A 20,012-nucleotide genomic window follows, 5' to 3' on the forward strand; every position below is an offset into this window, starting at 1 on the left:
TGCAAAGGGCATCAGTGACCAGGACTGAAGGACGTACCTAAGCTACAGCTGGAGGGTCAATGCGGCGGTGGTTTCATCAGAAAATGTATACCACTCCTGAAAAGGCAAACATAGCCATGTTCCTGGCTTACATGCGCAAAGACGACCCATTGTTGCCCAGAGATACAACGCCGTGCTTGATTCCAGTACAATTCCTAAATCATGACTTGAAGAAAGTTACCGGGTATCGATTCATGACCTTTTCCGTAAACGCCAATACAGTGATAAGATCAAGTGACAGCAACGCGAATAAGTGACATCCAATGGGTGTCAGTTGTACTGGTCCGCGGCGACAGCTATTTTTCAGATAGGTGGTGGTGGTGCTTCGAGCCGGGTGTTCTCAGCCAACATTCTACTGAATGCGATGCCGACACCTTCGATGACAGCCAGGAGGACGGTGTAACCGATAGCATTATTGCGCATGGCTTTGGCCCCGCCTCGGACTGCCAGCGCGCCTCCAGTGAAGAAGCCTCCGATGATGGCATTCCACGGATCTTCCTTTTTCCTACAAAGGTATCAATTAGTACGTGTCTGGTTGTTCGTCGCAATTTGAGTTCCTCGTTGGCCAGAGAGGAGCCTCCGCACCTGATGCCTTTCACAGCGCAATCGAAGCTGCTAAAGAGGCCACCCCATACTCCAAAGTTGCCACCAAGGACAGGGGCGCGCGTTTTCAAGGCCACAATGGCACCGACGCGTCGCTCGCCATGCGGAGAATTGCTGTCGAAGCTGTGAGCACCATTTGGCCATACGACGTGGTGGTGAAGTAAGTACCGGAACCCCTTTATGCCATGCCAAACCGCCCCTCCGATGGCCTAGGAGTTGTTAGCTTTGAAACCAAGGATGACGTAGCCAGCTGCAAGCAATCGATAGGACTTGCCCCCATGCAGAACGCTCCGCCAAAATCACTAAGCGCAACCCAAGGGCAAGGGTCCCGACTGTGATCCATGGACATTGTGGAGTGTCATGGAGCGTGAACGTGACTTGGGTTGGTGTTGGGCTTTGCCATGTGCCTGCGGGGTCAGCTCACGGATGCAGGTACGACGGGGTGCCGGAACAAATCCGATACCAAGCATATGACTGAGAGCGACTTAGTTCCCGATCCCTTTGAATAACTTATCCTTCCTGTGCATCTACTCGCCGCAGTCTGATATATCATGGCTGAGTGCGAGGCAACACGCATATCCGGAGAGGAAGTTACCTGTACAACGACGCTCGGGGTTGACCTGATTACAGATGATCCTTGCTACTAATCACGTCGCTACATATCCATGAATGTGTACATATGTTAGTTAAGTCATGTCTCTACTGATACAGAGCCTTTCGCAATTACAGCTGTTGAGCCGCCGAAGATGACGAGATATCGGATGTACTCCTATTTGCAAGAGATGGAACATGGTGCACCAAGTCTTGTGCGTGTGGCCTTTGCTCCTCACTACGAAGCATGGGCGGTGACAGTGCGGGCGGACGTCTCGGCAGACTCCAATACCGTGGACGTGTTCCGAGTCGGGCAGCACAAGGGGGTTGAGACGTAAGCGCAACGGCATTTGGATAATTCTCGAGACGATTAGAAAGCAAAGAATTCCGAGGAAAGAGGCGAGAAGGGCAGGCATGGCTATCATTTGTCGGACGGCCAGGTACAATCCCCAATGATCAATCCCCTGCTCGCCCTAGCGCCACCAGCACGGTCACTGCAAGACAGCCTGCATGCAAGCCTACGTCGCCATCCTCCGACAGCTGTGCATACACCTATACACTGCTCTGTTGTTTCTTGTCGTCGTCGCTGAACACGTCGCATCTGCTCTGCGACCTTGTCACTCGATTCATCGCGATATACACTAGTACGGACCCTGCTTTGGCGAGCCCGAGGCCACATCAGTTGAGCCCAAGTGCCTGTGTTGGCTTGGCGGCGGGCGAACCCCAATCCCACGTCTTCGGCATTGACGCATCATCAACGCTATCACTCGTTCCAACCACCTTCGAGACACAATCTTTCCCCCGGGATCTGGTCGCTGTTGGTTCTTTTGGAGCTGTTGTCAGCTGTATACTGTCAGTGTTAGCATCGCCGAGCAATAGAGGGGTTCTCCGCTAACTGGCCACCAGTACCGTCTCTCACACAAACCCCTCGAAAAAGGTGCGTAGAGCTCCAGAACCGCCACACCCCGTCTCGACGTTGTTTGGGAGAGACCCTGTGTTCCCCAGGCGGCTGTGCACCGGCGATACAGACTGCGCGTAGATGATTGCTAACATAGGCAATACAGCACGAGAGGGACCGACTTGGATATAGTAGGACTGCTGGGAGTCACGTCCGCCCCACAGTCTTGGTGATCGGACGTTGAGGAAGGATTGCCACCATGGCAGCGGCGACTGCGGGTAAGTAAAGGAAGTCGTTGCGGGCAGCCTGCAACGCTCTTCACCATTTCCTTCTGCCACCATGATGCACCAACATGCCTCGTCTGAGCCTCCTCCCCGGTCTCTCCAGATATCTGACATCGCTTCTCCCTTTCGCAGGCTACGAGTGGAACCGCTCTTCGCCGCTGCGCTCCTCGCCCGACACATCATCCTCCATGTACCCCGACCGGCCCATTCGCCCTCTGCCCGCCCGTTCTCTACGCGCCCGCTTGTCCCCCGAGCAGGCCGAGACGATCGTGTACCCGCACAACCCGCCCTCTACAGGGCCGCTCTTCAACTACCCGCCATACACGGCCGATGAGCGCGTCAGACCTCACAGGACTGGGGCCAACGACCACCACGCCTGCCATTGTGGCCATACCCATTCCGAGGTCGAGAGCGAGGAGGAAGAGGACGATCGAAACGGACCGCTGCCATCGTCTCCGAGCTATCAGTACAGCAGACAAGCGTCAGGCAAGCCGGCAGCGGGTGCGAGTGGTGCCTATCGCAAACCAGGTTCGCCTGCGTCTTCGGTAGATGGCTACGAGTCATTCGAGAACACGAACAACAAGAAGAAGCGCAAAATCCCCAACATGGGTAGCAACGGGTCACACCACGCGAGCCTCTCCGCGGATCTGACTGGCATGGGTGTCGCACCAGTCCACGAGGCAGGCGCCATGGACGACGGGGACGGCATCGCGCGTTACTACGGCTCGGCGCCCTCGACACCCCAACATGCGACAAGTTCTGGAACCGGCATCTCAGGCGCAGGCAGAGGGCGTTTCGGCCGATCTGGCTCGGGACGGTCAGAAAGGCGAGTGTTGGCTAGTTCGACCAATCTCGCCAACGCCAAAGGGAACAGCAAACGTACGGTGTCACCTCGGGAATTGATACGTCTTTACTACTAAAAGAGTCCGTGCGCTAACGATTTGTTTTCTAGGACCTCCGGAGCAAAGCGGCATCATCTCCACTGCCATTGCCAACGCAAACGCGACCCCGCCACCCCCGGGCAACGAAAACGTGAGCCTTCTGCAGCAGGAAGCCGCCAAGCATACTGCCAGCAAGACGCAATTCACTTTCACCTGCGGCTCCGACTCGGCCAACAAGATGGTCTGGCCGGGCCAGGAAAACGGCCAGTACCCCCAACCGCCTGGCGCATACCCCAATGCCGCTGCCTCTCCTTCACCCCACCCCCAAGCCACCCGCTCACGGCCCCCCGTGCGCCCCGATGCGCCCATGGTGTCTACCCAGGGCACTCAGACCAGCCCCAACATGAACGGAGCAGGTGCATACCCCCCACCGCCCCTGCCTAATGGGACTGCACGACGTCCGACCGGACCTCCACCACCACAACAGGCACCGCCGCCTCGAAAGCCACGACGTAGCGCCTCAAAGCTGTACGAGTATGCTGCCCGCAAGCGTCGCATTCAGCAAGAGTACGCCAACTTCCACAACCCGCCAAGTCAGCCGTGGATATGCGAATTCTGCGAATACGAGGACATATTTGGCCATCCTCCCATGGCTCTGATCCGGCAGTATGAGATCAAGGACAGGAAGGAGCGCAAACGTCTGGCAGAGAAGCGGCGGCTGTTGGAGAAGGCCAGGATGAAGGGACGCAAGGGCAAGAAAGCGAGCAAGAAGGCACAGAACAATGCCAACAACGCTCAGCACAACCAAAACCCTCCGCCTGGCGGCTACGACCGACGCGACGATGAAGGGTCGCTGGATCCACAGGACGAGTACTACGACGACGATTACGACGAACCGATAGCTACTTGTCCACATGGTTGCCAGCACCACCCGCATCCTCCGCATCCACACCCGCACAAAGTCCCGGGCTTGCCTCCTGGGGACCCTCGGGTGGGAGGGCCGCCTGTTGCCAATGGCATCTAGCAACCGGACGAGACGGGGTGGGCCGTCTGTGTTCTTGCATTAAGTCTTCTTGTACTGTCTTTCCGTGCTGCCTTCATGGTCGGAGTTGTTGCAGCTGTTGCTCGGGTGTCTAGACGCGGTGTCAAACGCATCTTCGAGATGACAGGGGGCTAGCGCATTCGATCAACCACGCTTTCCCCCGCCCGTGGCCTGACACCTTACCGAGCATACTCAGCAACCCTCTACTGAGGCACACTGTTTCATTTTGTTTGCAGCGTTCTAGCGTCGTCTTCCAGCATTGTTTCCCAGCACTTTCCCGGAGTCATTGAACCGTTGGTTGTTTCCAATTTGACACCACCCAATCACGACTCGCTCCCGACCCCCTTACCTTTACGACATATCATGAACATATAACCATACATAAACTCCACTCAAATGAACAAACTCCCAACTCCAGCACTGAGACGGACTGTATTGTACTGTACATATCCCGCCGGCAGTCTTTGGAGGAAACCTTACACCATCGGATGACGGTTCAAGTTAGACAACTAGTCCGTTCGTTGTCTGACATTATTGGCCGACTGTCTGTCAACATATTGTCATGTTACATAGTATACAAGTTGGTAGCTACTAGCTAGAGAGTTCATTGTAAGTAGCAACAAGCAATCGATCAAACTTCCATCCGATCCCGCTATGCTCTTTGAACTGCGCTACATCACTATGCTTCGCGATGCTATCTTGCCCCGCATCGTGATTTAAACAAACTTTCATTCCTCATGTCTCATATCCATGCTATAAATGCAGCTTCTTGCTATACAAAGTTCTACATCCTCTCGACAGGGCTGAGTCCAAGCACCCTCATACCATTGTACAAGACCTGCCTAGCAGCAACATACAACGCCAACCTAGCAATCATAACGTTCTTCTCTGAGCCCACAACCTGCAAGTGATCGTAACTACTGCTGAGCGCATGTGCCATCTTAAACAAGTAAGTGAGCACCGTAGTGGGCTCCTGCGTCTTGAGCGTGTTGAGGAAAGTGTCCGGCCACGACGCCAATTGGCGGACCAGCTCAACAGCCTTGTCTTCCTTCAGCAAACTCAGATCAGCGGATGTGAGGTTGAGGTCAGCGAGGCTGGGGTCCGCGTCGCAGGCTTTGCGGTATATGGAGCAGAGACGGGCGTGTGCGTATTGTAGGTATGGGCCTGTGTCGCCTTCGAAGGAGCACATGCGGTCCATGTCGAAGGTGTAGTTGTTGATGCGCTTGCCCTTCATGTCTTGGACCATGACGGCAGAGATACCCAGTGTGTCGGCGGTTTGCTCCGGGTCTTTGACTTGGGCGTATTTTGTTTCGTTTGTCTTCATTACTTCGTGCATCTTGTCGCCGACGTCGCGGAGGATGTCGTCGAGGAACTTGGCTGTGCCTTTTCGGGTCGACATACCTGTCGTTGTTAGTGACCTGATAGAGTGTAAGAGATGGGAAGGAGGTCATACCAAGGACCATGCCGAAGTTGATGTGTTGGCACTTGTCTGAGATGTCTTTCCTGCCCATGAGCTCTTCGATCTTGAAGAGTTGGGCCAAGTGCAGGTCTTGTTGTGATGCGACGACGTAGATCATACGGCTGTGACGCAGTTAGCAAGGGGTAGGAAATTGTAGGAACGGGCTGGCATACTCAAAGTGGTACTTCTCGACACGCTCAATCGCAGCGCCAATGTCTCGGGTCAGGTACAACGATGTACCGTCCTTCTTCTTCACGACGGCCTTGCCCAGCTTCTTGGAGTGCTTTGTGAGGTCGACGATGACAGCGCCTTCTGAGTCCTCGCAGACCTTCTTCTCCCACATGATCTTCGCAGCAAGGTCCATGCTCTCGTCCTTGACTTGGGACTCTCCGCTGTAGTCGTCGTAGTGAATGTTCAGTCGGGCATACGTTTGCTTGTACTTCTCGATAGACAGGTCCTGCGCAGGTCAGTATTTGGTACACTTTCCTTGTGATCAGTCCACTCACCCTGAAGCGCTTCCAGATGCCGAGCGCCTTAGGCTCGCCGTCCACCATGCCCTTGAAATATTTCCTAGCCTGCTCGTCGATACCCTCGGCTTCAATCTTCTTGACCTCAGCCTCCTGCGCCGACGCATCCTTGCCCTCTTCCTTAAGCTTCGCAGCCTCGGCCTTGAGAGCCTTCATCTTCTCCGCCTCTTCGTGTTGTACGTTGCTGACCCTGACGTAGATGTCATACAAGTGTCCAATGGGGTTCTTGACGAGTTCCTCCTCGTTTCCGTAGAGATCGAAACCAATAGCCAATACACCGTATTGCTTTCCCCAGTCTCCGAGGTAGTTCATGCGAACGACGTCCCAGCCGGCGCCCTCGTATAGGTTCGCCAGGAAACCACCAATGATTGTGCTTCGCAAATGACCGGCGTGGAAGGGCTTCGCGATGTTGGGCGAACTGAACTCTACAATCATCTTCTTCGCGCCGGAGGAAGGGTCGAGCGGGTTCTTGAGACCGAGATTCTTGTTGAAACCATATGCCTCCTTGGACTTGAGGACCATGGGCAGGACGAGCGAAGTGAGCGTCTCTGGCTTGAAGAAGAAACCAATGGATGTGTTTGTGACAATTGGCTTCTTAACCAGCGGCGACTCGGGGAAGGCGTCTGCCAGCTCCTGTGCGAAGGCCTTCATGTCCTTCTTCTTCTGGCGGAGCGCGGGCACGGCCAATTGCAAGTCTCCATGCTCTGGCTTGGCCGTCCATGCTAGTGTGGGGTATATTATTTGCTTGTCGACGCCTGAGACGGACGAGAGCAGCTCGGTGATGTGGCTCCGGTAGATGTCGAAGGGGTTGAGGGCGGGGTATGTGTTGGGCTGTTGCGGGACCTTGTCGAGGCCGAGCGTGGCGAGTGTGTTGGTGAGGTCCTCCATGCTGACTGGTGGGCGCGCCGACGCGTCGAGGTTTCGGAGGGGATTGAGGGAAGTAGCGTCGAACTGGAAGTAGTCTCGCAGTAGTGTTGAGGCAGGTGCGACTCTGAGACTGTTGTGCCCGTGTGAGATGGGCTGGTTGTGTATACAATATCGTGGACGTGTGTGCGGTCGCAGCGGGGAGGAGAGTGTGTGGAGGGTGGACGCGCGCGGGGTGGTGGGCTTAAGGGCAGGCTGTGTCAGTATGACTGGATTACGGCTGCGTCTCTGAGTCAAAGGAAAGGAGAGAGTCGCCAGCGGCCTCGTCAGACAAGCGTTGCTAGAGGGGAAAAGTCTGGCGCGACAAATATTTGCCAGGCTTTGCTGCATGCCAGATGTGGGGTAGCTGCGATGCGTCAATGGTTCGCGAGAGATGCGAGCAATCGCGCTAGTATAAAATTTAGGAGGGGCACCGACGTGAGGCTGAACATGGCCTGAGCCCCCAGCCTGCCATCGTCGCAGCCACCCTACTCATCACTCATCATCACATAGCATCACCTCGAGTCAGCTCATCCAAGAAAAAACTCTAATTACAAAACCTAAGTGCCTCGAAAGTCCAGACCAATCTGTGCCATCGCCGATTTCGCGCAACAAAGGTGCCACGGCGTCGACATGAGGCTCGTATACGCACGCCTCGCACGATTCGGATCTTGTGCCTCCAGATTCTGACATGCGCATAACCTACAGGGCGGCACATATGCGTGCTGATGTTCCTGCGCGTCGCCGCGGCCAGCCAGGTACTACATGCGCCATGCATGGCTCGTATACAGGTCGAGTCAGATGCAGGCCCGTCAATGCAGAAGGACGAGTCGGGCTCACATGTCATGTGTACTCTCACGCAACGACAGGCTTACGTCTCTTGTTGCGCTCTCATGCTTTGTCTCCTGAGCTGCCTTTGGTTACGTGTCCAGCGAAGCCCAGCTGCTCTCGGTTATCGTCGCAAAGCCTGGCGTATTCGAGCAATAACCGCAGAGTGTAAAGATCCATATCTTCTTTGCGTAAAACCCTATTCGCCCACTCCTGGCCGCTGAATGCGATCTTCTCCGCTGCTTTGTCGTGGGCACCATACAGCACCGCCACATGGTCGTCTCCAGTGCCTAGGAAATAGTCCAAGATAGCGTGCATGTCGACAAACGAGTTGTCCATTGGCACAAAGTGCAGCCATGGTATTAGTCGGTCATCGTGCCATTCGGAGTAGATCGTCGCCTTGATGGGAACGGACGTCGAACGTAGGAAGGAGAGATAACGCCCAGAGAAGGAATTGCCATCGATATCAGGGAGGAGCTTGTAGTCGAACTGTTTGGACATGGGGACCTTTTTTACAGTCCCGAACCACTGCTCGTTGTAGTCGCAAGTCCGCTTGCCAGACTGTGGGAAGCACAAAAGGTCCGTGAAGCCGACATTCGCAATCCGGTCGAGCCAAGTACCCATGTTCATGTGTCTCGTCGCTTCTAGATGATACGTCGTGTATGACTGCGGGCTGTATGTTTGGCCTCCTTCCGCTGCCTTTGAGTCCATCTCAAGGTTGTGCACATATGTCCCATTTAACATGGAAACGAAGCGGTGCCGATGGAAGCGCGTCCAGTTCTCTGCCTTGTTACGACCTCCACTGGCGACACCCCGCCATACAGCGCTTGCTGTTTTCTCTGACCAATTCTTGCCATCGGGATTTGTGCCTGAGTAGTCACCGCCTGCAAACGCCTCAGAGAGATAGGCGGCGGGAGGGATAAGAATGTCCGAATTTTGCTGCAATTTCGTCTCACCGAAGATTGGCACTAGAGCGTGAGTCGTTGATATCGAAACCGGTTCGATGAATGTTCCATGGGACTCTTGTAGATGCTTTTGTTGGCAAGCATCTCTCACCAAGTCCCAGTTCTGCACGTAGCCTTTATACGAGTGCTCTGGATAGCCCCGAGGAAAAGGAGGAGGTCCAGCAAGGTTCGTGGCGGCGACTTGGTTCCGGCCAGGTGAATCGGGTGGACATGCTTTCCGCGCCAACTCCCAATATGGCTCGCCCGGTCCCATCCAGTTCACCTGAGGCGGCTCTCCGAACGTCTCATCCAAGGTTTGGAAGCTGCCGTACTCAGAGATGGTCTCGTCACCGGGCAGTATTTTCCTCGTCAGGGTCTCAATCTCGGTGTAATTGCTCATCTCCTCCCACGGTACGATGACTCGACTCTCATCCATAAGGTTGACGGCGATGTCGAGATCAGGTAGCAAGCCTTCCATGCGCCTGACCATGTCCCACCACGCGAACATACGGTCCGTCGGCGTGCCTGGACCCTGGTTTTCCGTCCTGGTGGCGGTTCCGTTTCTTACTGAGATGCGATGTTCATAGTGTTGTGCAAAGCCACGCATACTCTTTGCAGACACACCCCAAAAAGGTCTTAGATCACGGTAGATCTGATCGAACAGTCCTTCGACAATGACCGCATCGTGTTTTTGCGCATACTCAAACCAGGCGTCAAAGTAAGGTGGTGGATTACGACCGCGCCTTTGTCGGTATGCTTCAGCTGCCGAATTTAGGTCGTATGTTCGTTCTGAGATGAGCTCTCCAAATTTGCGTTGCGCGTCTACCATGAGCTCATCGATGGGGTGCATTTGCTGCGTGCTTGGACCATGATGGATCAGCTTGTCGCGATGTGCGGGTTGTGAAGGCGAGCGGAATTGCCACAGCAACAAGACGCTATTACAGAGAAGCAGGACACCCAAGCCAGCCGTAAGGGCGATGGCATTGCGAAAGCCGATGAATCGCGCGCATCGCTGGAACATGTTGATGTAGGTCTATCGAGTGGCAGGTTGTAGCAGTGACGTAGGTAAGTGCCAAAACAACAAACAAAAGAAAAGTTTGCGATAGGCTACGCCACTTACAACGAGAGCTTTCACCTCATGTTCTGGCAGGTACGTGTAAGACGAGGTTAAGGGGCGGCCCTTGCGTTCTGCTGGGTAAAGGCAGGTCCGTCCCAACCAAACGACGCGACTGCCGCATGACGCAAGCAGCCAGCAGCCCCGAGAAGGAGCCGTTTTCTGCTCTGTAAAATCCATTTACGCCTCAAATTTGTTGCAGTGTCGTGAGAATTGCGTGCGCGTCGCAATGTTTATACAGCCGTATACTTGTCGTACTATTGTATTAACTGTTCTACACATGGATATAATCGACTCACGACATAGCTATAAGTACCGTGAAGAGCGCATTAAACGTTGAACGGACACGTTGATTGGGACGGACCAGTTCTTCGCTTCCGATCCCAGACTTCAACAGCAAGTCATTGCGACTCCTACTCCTTGGCGTATTTTCAAACACCACAGACTGTAAAACTCGCTCCCGTGGACGCACGCGTCGATGCTGACTCCGACCGCTGAATGCGCACTAAGAAGAGGACGATGAATACTGTGGCAGTAGCTGTAGAGACGAATATCAACGAGAAGTCCCGTCTTGTACTGTAGTACCTAGCACGCGCGCCCTTGGTCTTACCAAGCTATGACTGGCGCTTTCACTGACGTAGGCACGATGGACCCGTAGAGTCGGAGTTCTGTGTCGCGTACCGCGATCTCACGTCTTACGTGGTACCCATAAGCCGTCAAACGCCTCTCAATAAATGTTCCTACACGTTTTGATGCAAAGAAGAAGTTCGGGTAGTCGCATGGGGTCGTGGGTGCGGTATCCGACTGAGGCGTTCTCATGAGTCGCGATTCCAAAGATGTTGCCTTGTTCGATGCCCGCAACATCAACGGCCTTGGTGCTTGCCAGCGTGACCGTATAGCTGTTTGCAGTAGAGTTGATGTTAGACTCTGCCTAATTAGCGACATGATAAAGCTTCTCTCCAAGACTGGTTGACGCGCAATCTGAAGCGACTGAGATTGCGGACGTACTGACCACTTGATGTCAAAACTTCCGGCAGGGTACAGGAGCACTCGGGTGACGCGAAATTCCCTCCACAGGCGCGCATGATGCGCCGTCAGGGGCTCGTAGGTAGTATTCCGGATGGAGTGATGAGGCCGGGGCTCAAATGCCTTTAATTCGAGTTCTCTGGAGCCCGCCTTGACCTTGACTGAATGAGGCGATGTGTTTTGATTGTATGAACACACCAGCGTGAAGATATGGGTGCGGTCTTCTCACAGTCTGACGTCGCTCATGCTAGCGGCTGAACTCGTGTAGGTGTTTGGGTAGATCCAAAGGGTCTGGCTACTAGGGTTGCGTCCGCGGACAGTGGAACTGGCTGCTGTGTGGGCGTGGCTCGCAATCTCTGCTCATTGCCTATGTAAAAAGCCGGTGGCAGATTCTGAAGGCGCTAGGAATTCCATGAGCCTGTACGATCTCGAACCCAGGTACTATTCTTGCATGCGCAGGGTCGCAGTGTACCTGGAAGAGCGGCGATGTGCGCAACGTCGTACAGGATTTTAATCTCCGCACCTCTGGATGTTTTGAGACGTACTCGCATGGGGATCCAGGCGACTCTGAAGTGGCTTCGGGGCGCTCCCAACAGTATGGTCAACGGAATGCCTGGGTTTGCAGACAGATCTGATGCAGATGGAATCGTGTAATCTGGAAGTCATCTGAGACGAACATCCCGATGTGGAAGTTCCATGTTTGCTTCTCCTCGGGAAGGGAGCGGCACGCCATGCGATCAACTCACATGGCTATGGTTTGATCACGCATGCGTTGGGGTCGACGGAGTCGATAACAGATATGAGCAGTACATCCCGAGTATCGCTTCTGATGAGGTAGATTCGAGAACAAATTGCTGATGAGCCACTCGATAGCTATGAACTTCAGTCGTGAGAGAATGACCATGCATTGAACTTTACGCATGACGCGGACGCAGCGATCGAGTGGTCAACAAGGTAATCGATAAGTGGCTGTTATGAACGTGTAACTTTGTAATAGCGAAATGGAGTAAGGGAAGCGCAAGCGTCTGAAAGAGGATTGATGGAGTGGGACCTGGACAAAACTTCGGCGAGGTTTTGCATCTAGCGGTCAAGTTGACGAGTAGGTCCCAGATTGTCGGATCTCGTGATAGGAAAGAGCCTGTCCAGTCATCTGGCTCCGGTTGCTGTAATCCGCTTCCGCGAAAGCACCACATCATTTTCAGCCTCCAAGGTCCGACAAATCAAGTCTTTAGTAGACCGCATACGGCGCTAAAGTGAGCAGTCCTTACCGTCCTTCCTTCCTAAGCTCTCACGTATGTTGCGCAAATCGGATGCGGCCACTAGGAGGCGGGACGAGATAGGGGACAGGGGCGCCCTGTCAAACGACCGGTCGTGCTGGAAAACCTCAAAGCCTGGAGGGAATGCTAGACCACAGACCAGGGTCTTAAGAAGTAAGATGTCTCGAAGTTATCGATGATCCAGAGCTCAAGAATATACGAGTGACAAACATAGTGTTAACTCGAAGCCAAATATCGGCTATGATGAAAATCTCGTGTGAGCAGATCTTGTACACAAGGCCACACATGATGGGGGTGCGGCAAATTCCTTTTGGAACCCTGCAGAACCGGTTTGCGTAACAACGTTCGGAAGACAGACCGGGAGGACGGCAAAATCGAGGTAGGGCGTGTTACGCGATCCGGTAAAGCTGGGTAAACAGCTCTCCATGAAGCTGACAGATGTCTAAGATGCCATGTGAGAGCTGCACGTAGCCGTTCGTAACACGAGGATCAGCTTCCGAGTATTGCTATACTGGCACGCATCGACTCGCGGAGGACTTCGGAGCACGTTGGCGATGGCACCGAGAGTTGCATCGAGTTCTTCGGAAGGGGTTTGAGGAAGTGATGTTCCTGGTAGCTGGAGGTGGCTGCCAAAAGGGCAGGCGCGCACGGACAATATCCTTGCTGAGGCTTGAGGTAAGAACTTGTCTTTTTCGCCAAGCTGATGGCGATGCCGCAAAGTACAGCGGCGCGTGTCACGCAGGCTTATGCCAGGGCGATGGGCCGGTAATTGGTGGTCTGGCAGAGGCCACGCAGCTATACCATGACGTTGGTCCGTGGTCGTGCCTCGGATCGGCAATCGTGCGATGCTAGCCGTAGGGCGGACCGGCGCTACTGGCTGGGAGATGCACATCAAGAACGCCATACTCCAGAGCTCCATGGGCGACATGATGCTGGCGGCAACGCTAAGCCGATGCGCAACACGCACAGGGGCGGCGTCAATCACCATGCTAGAAAAGATGGAAGCAGGCGGACGCGTTTTGGAACTGGGCGACACTCAGCTCAGACCAATAGCGCAGGGCGGCAAGCCACGAGAGACCTGCAGCCCACTGCAACAGGTAAAAGTCTTCTAAATGCTGGAAGTCCGAGGAGTCTGTATAAGACGGCGTACTCACCGTCTCTGAGCTGGTCGGTTGACTACAGGAAGCAGACTGCCGCCCAGAAGTCCAAGGCATTGGCTCCAGACTCCTTCATCAAGTGAGACAATCTTCATCTCCTCCGCCATCGACGACGGTCCACGACGTCCCGAAGCCGCTTTCAGGCTTGTCTCCAGTCTCCAGCCGTGTGCATAGAATAGTGCTTGACGTCGAACACGGCAGCCAAGGAGAGGTACGTCGGAAGTGCTCCATTGATTGCAGAGGGTGTGGTCCTGGAAAAATGGCGCCCCATTGGCGGTTCTGTCGTCAATGCAAAGCAGCAATGGTGTTGGATGAGAGAAGACATGTCTGGCTGTGTGGGCAAAGCATGGCTAATATACAACAGCAGCATAGAACGTCCCAGGACTCTGACAAAGCCGGCGCCTTCTAGAGGCCCCAAAGAAGCCCCTGCCCAGCCGATATCGACGCTGCAACGGTGAGATAGAGGCACAGCCGCTGTTGGCATCACCTTGTCAAGTCACGCCAGGCACGACTCGCACAGCAAGAAGTGCAGCGTCATCGTACCACGCCACCAGCAAACGGCGTAATAATATCCCGCACACGCTCAGGAACAGGCGGGCGGGAGTGACAGGCCAGAAGGTGAGCAGTTCATTTCGCTTGGTTGCTCGTTCATCCTGTCCTTATCCTACATCCCTGTTGCCACATGGCCGGCCGGGTTCCTGTGACGCATCACATTCGTCAATTTCCCTGCAACACCATCTGCTGCATCTCTACCACACACTCCGCGCTGCCTTTTCCTTCTCTGGTCGTCTGTTGTCCGCTGTTGTACGCGTCTCTCCGACCTCCGCGCATGGATAGCTGCCCGCCTTTTAGCCGCATCGCTGCATTAACAGCGCAGAGGCAGGCGCAAAGGGCAGTCTCTCCACTGGAGGGCCGCCGGGATGTGGGGCAGTACCGGGGGCCTAAGCGGGCTGGCGAGCGACTTCCAAACCTCAACCTCTGCCTATATCCGTCGAAATATCGCTTGCTGCTGCACTTTTGCTCTCTGCTAGGCGGCTATGAGATTAAAGGGCCCTAGTATTGGGTTCAACTGCACCGAACGATCCATCGTCATCCTAATGGAGGGGCGGCCCCATGTTCACCAAGCGAGTTTAGATGAGAGGTCTGACTCGTGGCTTGACTTCATTTCCTATATCTTTACTATCCAACACCGCCTATCGTTGATATAAGGCCTCGTCATATGTTGGAGTCTCTTCACAGTCTTTTCAGTCAACTTGGACACCAACAATTTGTTACTTTCCTTGCTTTTCCCACATCATTTCCCGGCCGCCTCAACAACAAAAGACAGCACTCCACAACATAGCAGCAGAGCTATCATCTGTCTGACTCACAGTCTTTAATGAAACTTTACTAAGAGAAACAGGTTCAGCCTTCTTCAGATGCGAAGGGGCCCACGACGTGGACGAGGTAGAAACCAACATCCCACCCGCGGCGCATCTTCTCGGCGAGATACGTCAAACCCTCCATCAGCATCCAATTCCAGAACTACTTCGCGACACACTACCGTCGGAAACAGCCGCAGCCACGCGTCACTAAGACGCTCCGCTCGTATCGCAGGATTACTCAACGGCGAGACTGATCATCAGCTAGCCAACGCCACATCCTCGATGGCTGACGTCGCAAGACCAAGGGCGCTAGGAAGCAGGTCCGTTCGTTCAAGACATCACTCCGGAAACGCCCGCACTTCAGGAAGATCAAGGTCAGACCAGCATTCCTTGTCTCCGGAAGAGATCCGGTACGCCATGGACATCGTGGTGCAGCCACCACGAACTGCTCGGGTTGGTCAGACTTTGCCTGGATCCATCGTCGTGCGATTACGAACCACCAATGCGGACACAGATGAAGCCGTTGCGGACTCGACTAATCTGGTTGCTGTCGCCGCCCTGGTACCTGGTCCAAACACCCCAGCATCTGTGGACACAAATGCTCTCAATACGCTGCTAACGGGGCGTGTCTTCGATTCTATTCATCCGTTCAACGACGATGAAGCAGACGGATCGATTGCCTCTATGGATATGGCCGACCCCAATGGCGTAGGCTACATGCGCTTTCCCGAGCTCGTCATTCGCCAGGCTGGTACCTATCGGATACGGATCACGCTCATCCGAATTCGTAGCTCTGCTACCGACCCACCAGTCACGTCTGCAGGCAACGGCTTGGCAGTGCATGTTGTCGATAGCAACCCAATCGTGGTTAATGGGGGTGGATCCTCGTCAAACATGGCTGCATACAATGGTAAGTATCTAGTGGCAACCTATTGATTTTCTTCAGTTTCCTGATATTTTCTTGTCGCATACATAGGGGACGGCGATGTTGACGATGGTGGTTGGCTCGAGGTTCTGCGTTCCATCCAGGATCGGCGCATCTCGCGGTAGTGCTACGTTTCGGTCTTATGTTGGGTGGCATCTTGTACGACTAGTGGGGTTCTTCTGGGGATCGTGATGATTTATGGGGAAGCAAGTGTTTTGGTTGCATATGGAACGGCCATATCGTGAGACTACGAGGTTGGTGTGACTGAGGTCTGAGCTTAGTGTCAATCGGGCTGCAGAGTTTCGCAGGCTCGATGAGGGAAACGTTGCTATCTTTCTTCGTTTTAGATGCATGATATCATTAGCTGTGTATGCATGCCTCAATTGGAGGTAAAGGAGGCACCATAATCAATCTCTCATGCTTCCGAATTTCCAAAATCCATGTGCGCCCATCCAATCAGGTCCTCTCCAAGAAAGAAGTATCTGCAGCACGAGCGCTCTCATATTTCTGCGACCACTACAATATGAAGGGGCAGACATAAGTCTTCTCAATCACGTCACCGGGTGGCCTATTCAGAGAGCAGCAACTTTGACATTCATGACTAAACAGAAACACCGCAACCGACTATTTACAAGTCCAAACCCATCATGGTCCTTGCTTGACCACATCTACTCCACTACCCACTGCCTTATCTCTCACTCCAATAATCTCTACTCAAAGTCGATATCCGCGCTGGGGTTTCCAATGCCAATAACACTACCACTTCCGCCACCCGATCCAGTCGGCGTGCACTTCCTCCATGCAACATGAAGCTGCTGGGTAAAAGCAACAGTAGCATCATCATTGCTCATCTCACCCGCCTGATCGGACTTCTTGTTCGTAAGTGAGATTCTGTTGTTGATGTTGAGGATGCCGTTTTGGCCACACGGCGACCAGATGGTGGCGGTGGTCTCAACGCTGTCTTGCTTGGTGTAGACTTGACCGGTCAGGAGAGCGCCGCCGCCGACGGCGGACATGCGCGTGGTTTGCGTCTTGCCGGCGTCTTGCGAGAAGTAGTAGGTCGTGATGAAGGATCCGGTTACGCCTTCGTCGAGGCGCGCCCAGCCGTGGTAGGTGGCGTCTACGACGGCGTACTGGAAGCCGCCGGGGTACTTCAAGTTCAGGTGGAGCTGGCAGTTCTTGCTGCGGTCTGGAGGAGGATTGTTAGTATTTTGTTTCCCTTGAGGGATGTAGGTTCAATCCTACCTGCTGGTACCGTGCCGGGACCGATGTAGGTCTGGAATTGATCGAATCCATAAGTGATGACCTGGTTGTATTGTAAGCTGGATTTCTTACCATGCCGACTCTCCAGCCATTTGGAGGTATGTAGTGATAAGGATCGCGGAAGTAAGACTACATCCGTCCACTAAGCCCAGATGGGAAGTGTTGGGATTATTCTTACGGTCTTGTCGGTCGAGGTACTGGTAGATACGGAGCCTTGAGGACATCCATTACCAGAGTACGACGTGTCAACGATAGTAATCTGCTCTGCGGGAGGAGCATCCTCGGAAGTAGTCTGGGGCAGAGGGTTGGCCGCGGCGAGGACCGGGAGGAGGAGAGCAGCGATTTTGGCGTGCATGTTTGCTTGTGCGGAGACAAAGACCGTTGGTGGCGGTGGGCGTTGAAGTGAGTGTTGGTAGTGAAGGCTGTGGATCTGCGATGGGTTTCAACAACCAGGCACGAAGACTTGCTTTATACACTACAACTTTTCGCGGCTTTAGACCATTACGCCGTGCAGTGCCTCGCTATGCGGCCTCGAATATGTTCCGACATGGTTGTTGCCGTAGTCTGGAGACAATGTGGCCTGGAAACAGCTAGTCCAGCTCCCAAATTTAGCTTCGGGAGAAGTAATTCGGTATTAAGACAACGGTATCTAACCACTGAGCCAGGGTAGTTGAGATGCTCCTTAGATTGAGTGATCTGGTACCGCCGAAATCGGGACCTTGACGATATGAGAAATACGAGCCTATGACCAAGAGCAACTGAAGATAAATAGAGGCTAGCAAGTTACAAAGGCAGTGATCTGCGTTGCAGTCAGAGGTCTGTTGCACTCGGCGGCCTTTCAGTGGTGGCGTGGCACCATGATCCAAGAGGACAAAAAAGCATTATAGTGAGAATACGAAAGGCTTGCGTGAATCCTTAATTACCATGTTGCGTGCAGCGAGGCTCTGGACTTGCATGATAGTACTCTGCCGCGGATTGACGCGCTTAAAATAGTCTCCAGCATCGGTGAGGCAATATCGCCGTACCTGGGGTGGAGTTGAAGATCAGGTGATGCGTGACCGGCAGCCAAACCGACAAGCTCGGATAGTATAGCCATATCCAGGTCCCGAATTCCTGGGGTATCGTGCTTACAGAGCTTGGTCTCGACTGGTACTCCGTAATTTAACGCGCAATATGTTTGCTCGGTAAACGGGTCGCTTAATTGGGTAATATGCGATCTGGTAAATCCTCGCTCGTCTCTTCCGATCAATATGCAGGGTTTACCCGGGATCATCAGCCATACGGTGATCTAAGCTTGAGGCTTCAAGAAGAAATGTATAGACAAGTAGAGTAAAACCTTCTCCACTCGTTTTGACTTCTCTCAATTTCCTCGCATATGAATGTACATTAATCGATCCGTCGGGGGGTTCCGTTCGCCTCAAGTCTCGGTTCGGGCAACGTTCTCGCCTCTGGATAATTCGATATACGGAATCACAAGACTTGTCGATGCTGCCGTCCCGTTCAGCTCATGTGTTTGGTAGAGTCTCGCGAAGACAACTCCACGCCGTGATGATCAATTGGCTCATCCTCACAGAACAAAACGACATGTTGGAGGTCTAGATCGTCCACGAAGCTTTGTAGTCGATTGTAGTACGCTCTTCATAGATCATAGCCGGCTTGCCACACCAGGAGATACAAAAGTGCCGGAGATACAGAAGTGCCGGAGATACAAAAGTGCCGGAGTGACCAAGAGAATGATCGGCCCTGTATGCAGACACTGTCGTACATCCACGTGCCAGCTTTTCAAGGTCGGAGAACAAGTAAGTTGTCTCCATGGAACACGAAAGGCGCAAGCTGAGAGGATCGTTGTAGTGTAGTCCACACTACCTCCTTGGTAAGCTTTGTCTTTGCTATACTCGGTCGAAGTCGGAAATTGCAACAAGCCCTTGCGCATGTACACCTACTGAGATGAGATGAACGAGACGACGAGGCAACCGTTTGCAACCCAACTCTGGAACCCGAGAAAAGGCCCCAATGTGTGAGAGCTTATGTCTTTCGCTAGTACCCAATACCCAGATCCTGCGATCTCATCTACCAAAAAGATGACGACAATGCGCTCCGGGGCGTCGATCATCACGCATGGAAGAGAGGGTACATCTTCGCTATTGCGCTGAGCAATGGCCGCTACGGTTGGTTAACTCCGAAGAAAACCCCTTCGCCGTCATCAGTGGGCTAGGCGGATCTCGGCAGCGACACCGTATAGAGATGCCTCCGGCCGAGGTGTGGCTCAGGAGGCCTAAGTGGCTCATGCGCTCGGCTTGTTTACGTTTCGCATTCGCGATACCGAGAGTGAGTTGGTCTATTTGCGGTGGCGTTTTTGATTCAGACTCTGCAGAAACCTAGATCCAGCTGAACAAACGAGCAGGCCTACAGCATGAGTCGCTGAGTTATTTGTGAGCATGTGTTTGGTACCCCGCGATTAATCCGACGTATTCGATGACAAAGTCGTGGCGGAGGCGCAAGCCAAGATGGCGGGACATGCCTGACGTCCAGCCACAGACGACACTGAGGGGCCAGAGCATTGGCAAGACAGCTGAGAAACGTAGACGGACTTAGTTAAGAGATGGTGGCAGGGCAGCCGTTGACGCTCAGTCGCGGTAGGAGTAGAAGCGTGGTGAGGCTGAGCAATGCCAGGGCCTAGCCAAACCTTAGGGCGCTAGCGAGATCGACCGAGCCGTTTAGGCAGTCTCCACTCCGTGTGTTCCGGAGCGATCCACACCGGATTTTCATTGTCTCCTGGAATCTATCACCACAGGATTAGCAACAGTTGTGCTAGATCGTCGATTATCCCGCCAGCGCACAGCAGTGCATCGTGGGGTGACCCTGGGAACAACTCCCGTCTAGCAAC

At 53.8% G+C, this 20,012-nt stretch overlaps 5 protein-coding genes across 5 annotated transcripts; 2 read left to right on the plus strand and 3 right to left on the minus strand.

Moving 5' to 3' along the window:
• Nucleotides 1-2,390: 2,390 nt before the first annotated feature.
• Nucleotides 2,391-4,320, plus strand: J4E86_006537 (uncharacterized protein; the record flags this gene model as incomplete). The annotated part of the gene is made up of 3 exons (XM_051447064.1): nt 2,391-2,409; nt 2,548-3,294; nt 3,368-4,320. The coding sequence occupies 3 exons, from the start codon at nt 2,391-2,393 to the stop codon at nt 4,318-4,320; spliced, it is 1,719 nt and encodes a 572-aa protein (XP_051301549.1).
• Nucleotides 4,321-5,122: 802 nt separating this feature from the next.
• Nucleotides 5,123-7,212, minus strand: J4E86_006538 (uncharacterized protein; the record flags this gene model as incomplete). The annotated part of the gene is made up of 4 exons (XM_051447065.1): nt 5,123-5,739; nt 5,792-5,919; nt 5,971-6,254; nt 6,304-7,212. 4 exons carry the CDS (start codon nt 7,210-7,212, stop codon nt 5,123-5,125), a joined length of 1,938 nt encoding a protein of 645 aa, XP_051301550.1.
• A 906-nt stretch (nt 7,213-8,118) lies between these two features.
• On the minus strand, nt 8,119-10,020 carry J4E86_006539 (uncharacterized protein; the record flags this gene model as incomplete). The annotated part of the gene is made up of 1 exon (XM_051447066.1): nt 8,119-10,020. The coding sequence occupies one exon, from the start codon at nt 10,018-10,020 to the stop codon at nt 8,119-8,121; it is 1,902 nt and encodes a 633-aa protein (XP_051301551.1).
• A 5,334-nt stretch (nt 10,021-15,354) lies between these two features.
• J4E86_006540 (uncharacterized protein) lies at nt 15,355-15,987 on the plus strand (the record flags this gene model as incomplete). Its single annotated transcript, XM_051447067.1, has 2 exons — nt 15,355-15,847; nt 15,914-15,987. 2 exons carry the CDS (start codon nt 15,355-15,357, stop codon nt 15,985-15,987), a joined length of 567 nt encoding a protein of 188 aa, XP_051301552.1.
• A 585-nt stretch (nt 15,988-16,572) lies between these two features.
• On the minus strand, nt 16,573-17,480 carry J4E86_006541 (uncharacterized protein; the record flags this gene model as incomplete). Its single annotated transcript, XM_051447068.1, has 3 exons — nt 16,573-17,051; nt 17,108-17,168; nt 17,304-17,480. The coding sequence occupies 3 exons, from the start codon at nt 17,478-17,480 to the stop codon at nt 16,573-16,575; spliced, it is 717 nt and encodes a 238-aa protein (XP_051301553.1).
• Between the last annotated feature and the right edge of the window lie 2,532 nt (nt 17,481-20,012).

The sequence above is a fragment of the Alternaria arbusti genome (assembly GCF_024043155.1).
Source record: "Alternaria arbusti strain BMP 1465 chromosome Unknown scaffold_8, whole genome shotgun sequence".
Lineage (NCBI taxonomy): Eukaryota > Fungi > Ascomycota > Dothideomycetes > Pleosporales > Pleosporaceae > Alternaria > Alternaria arbusti.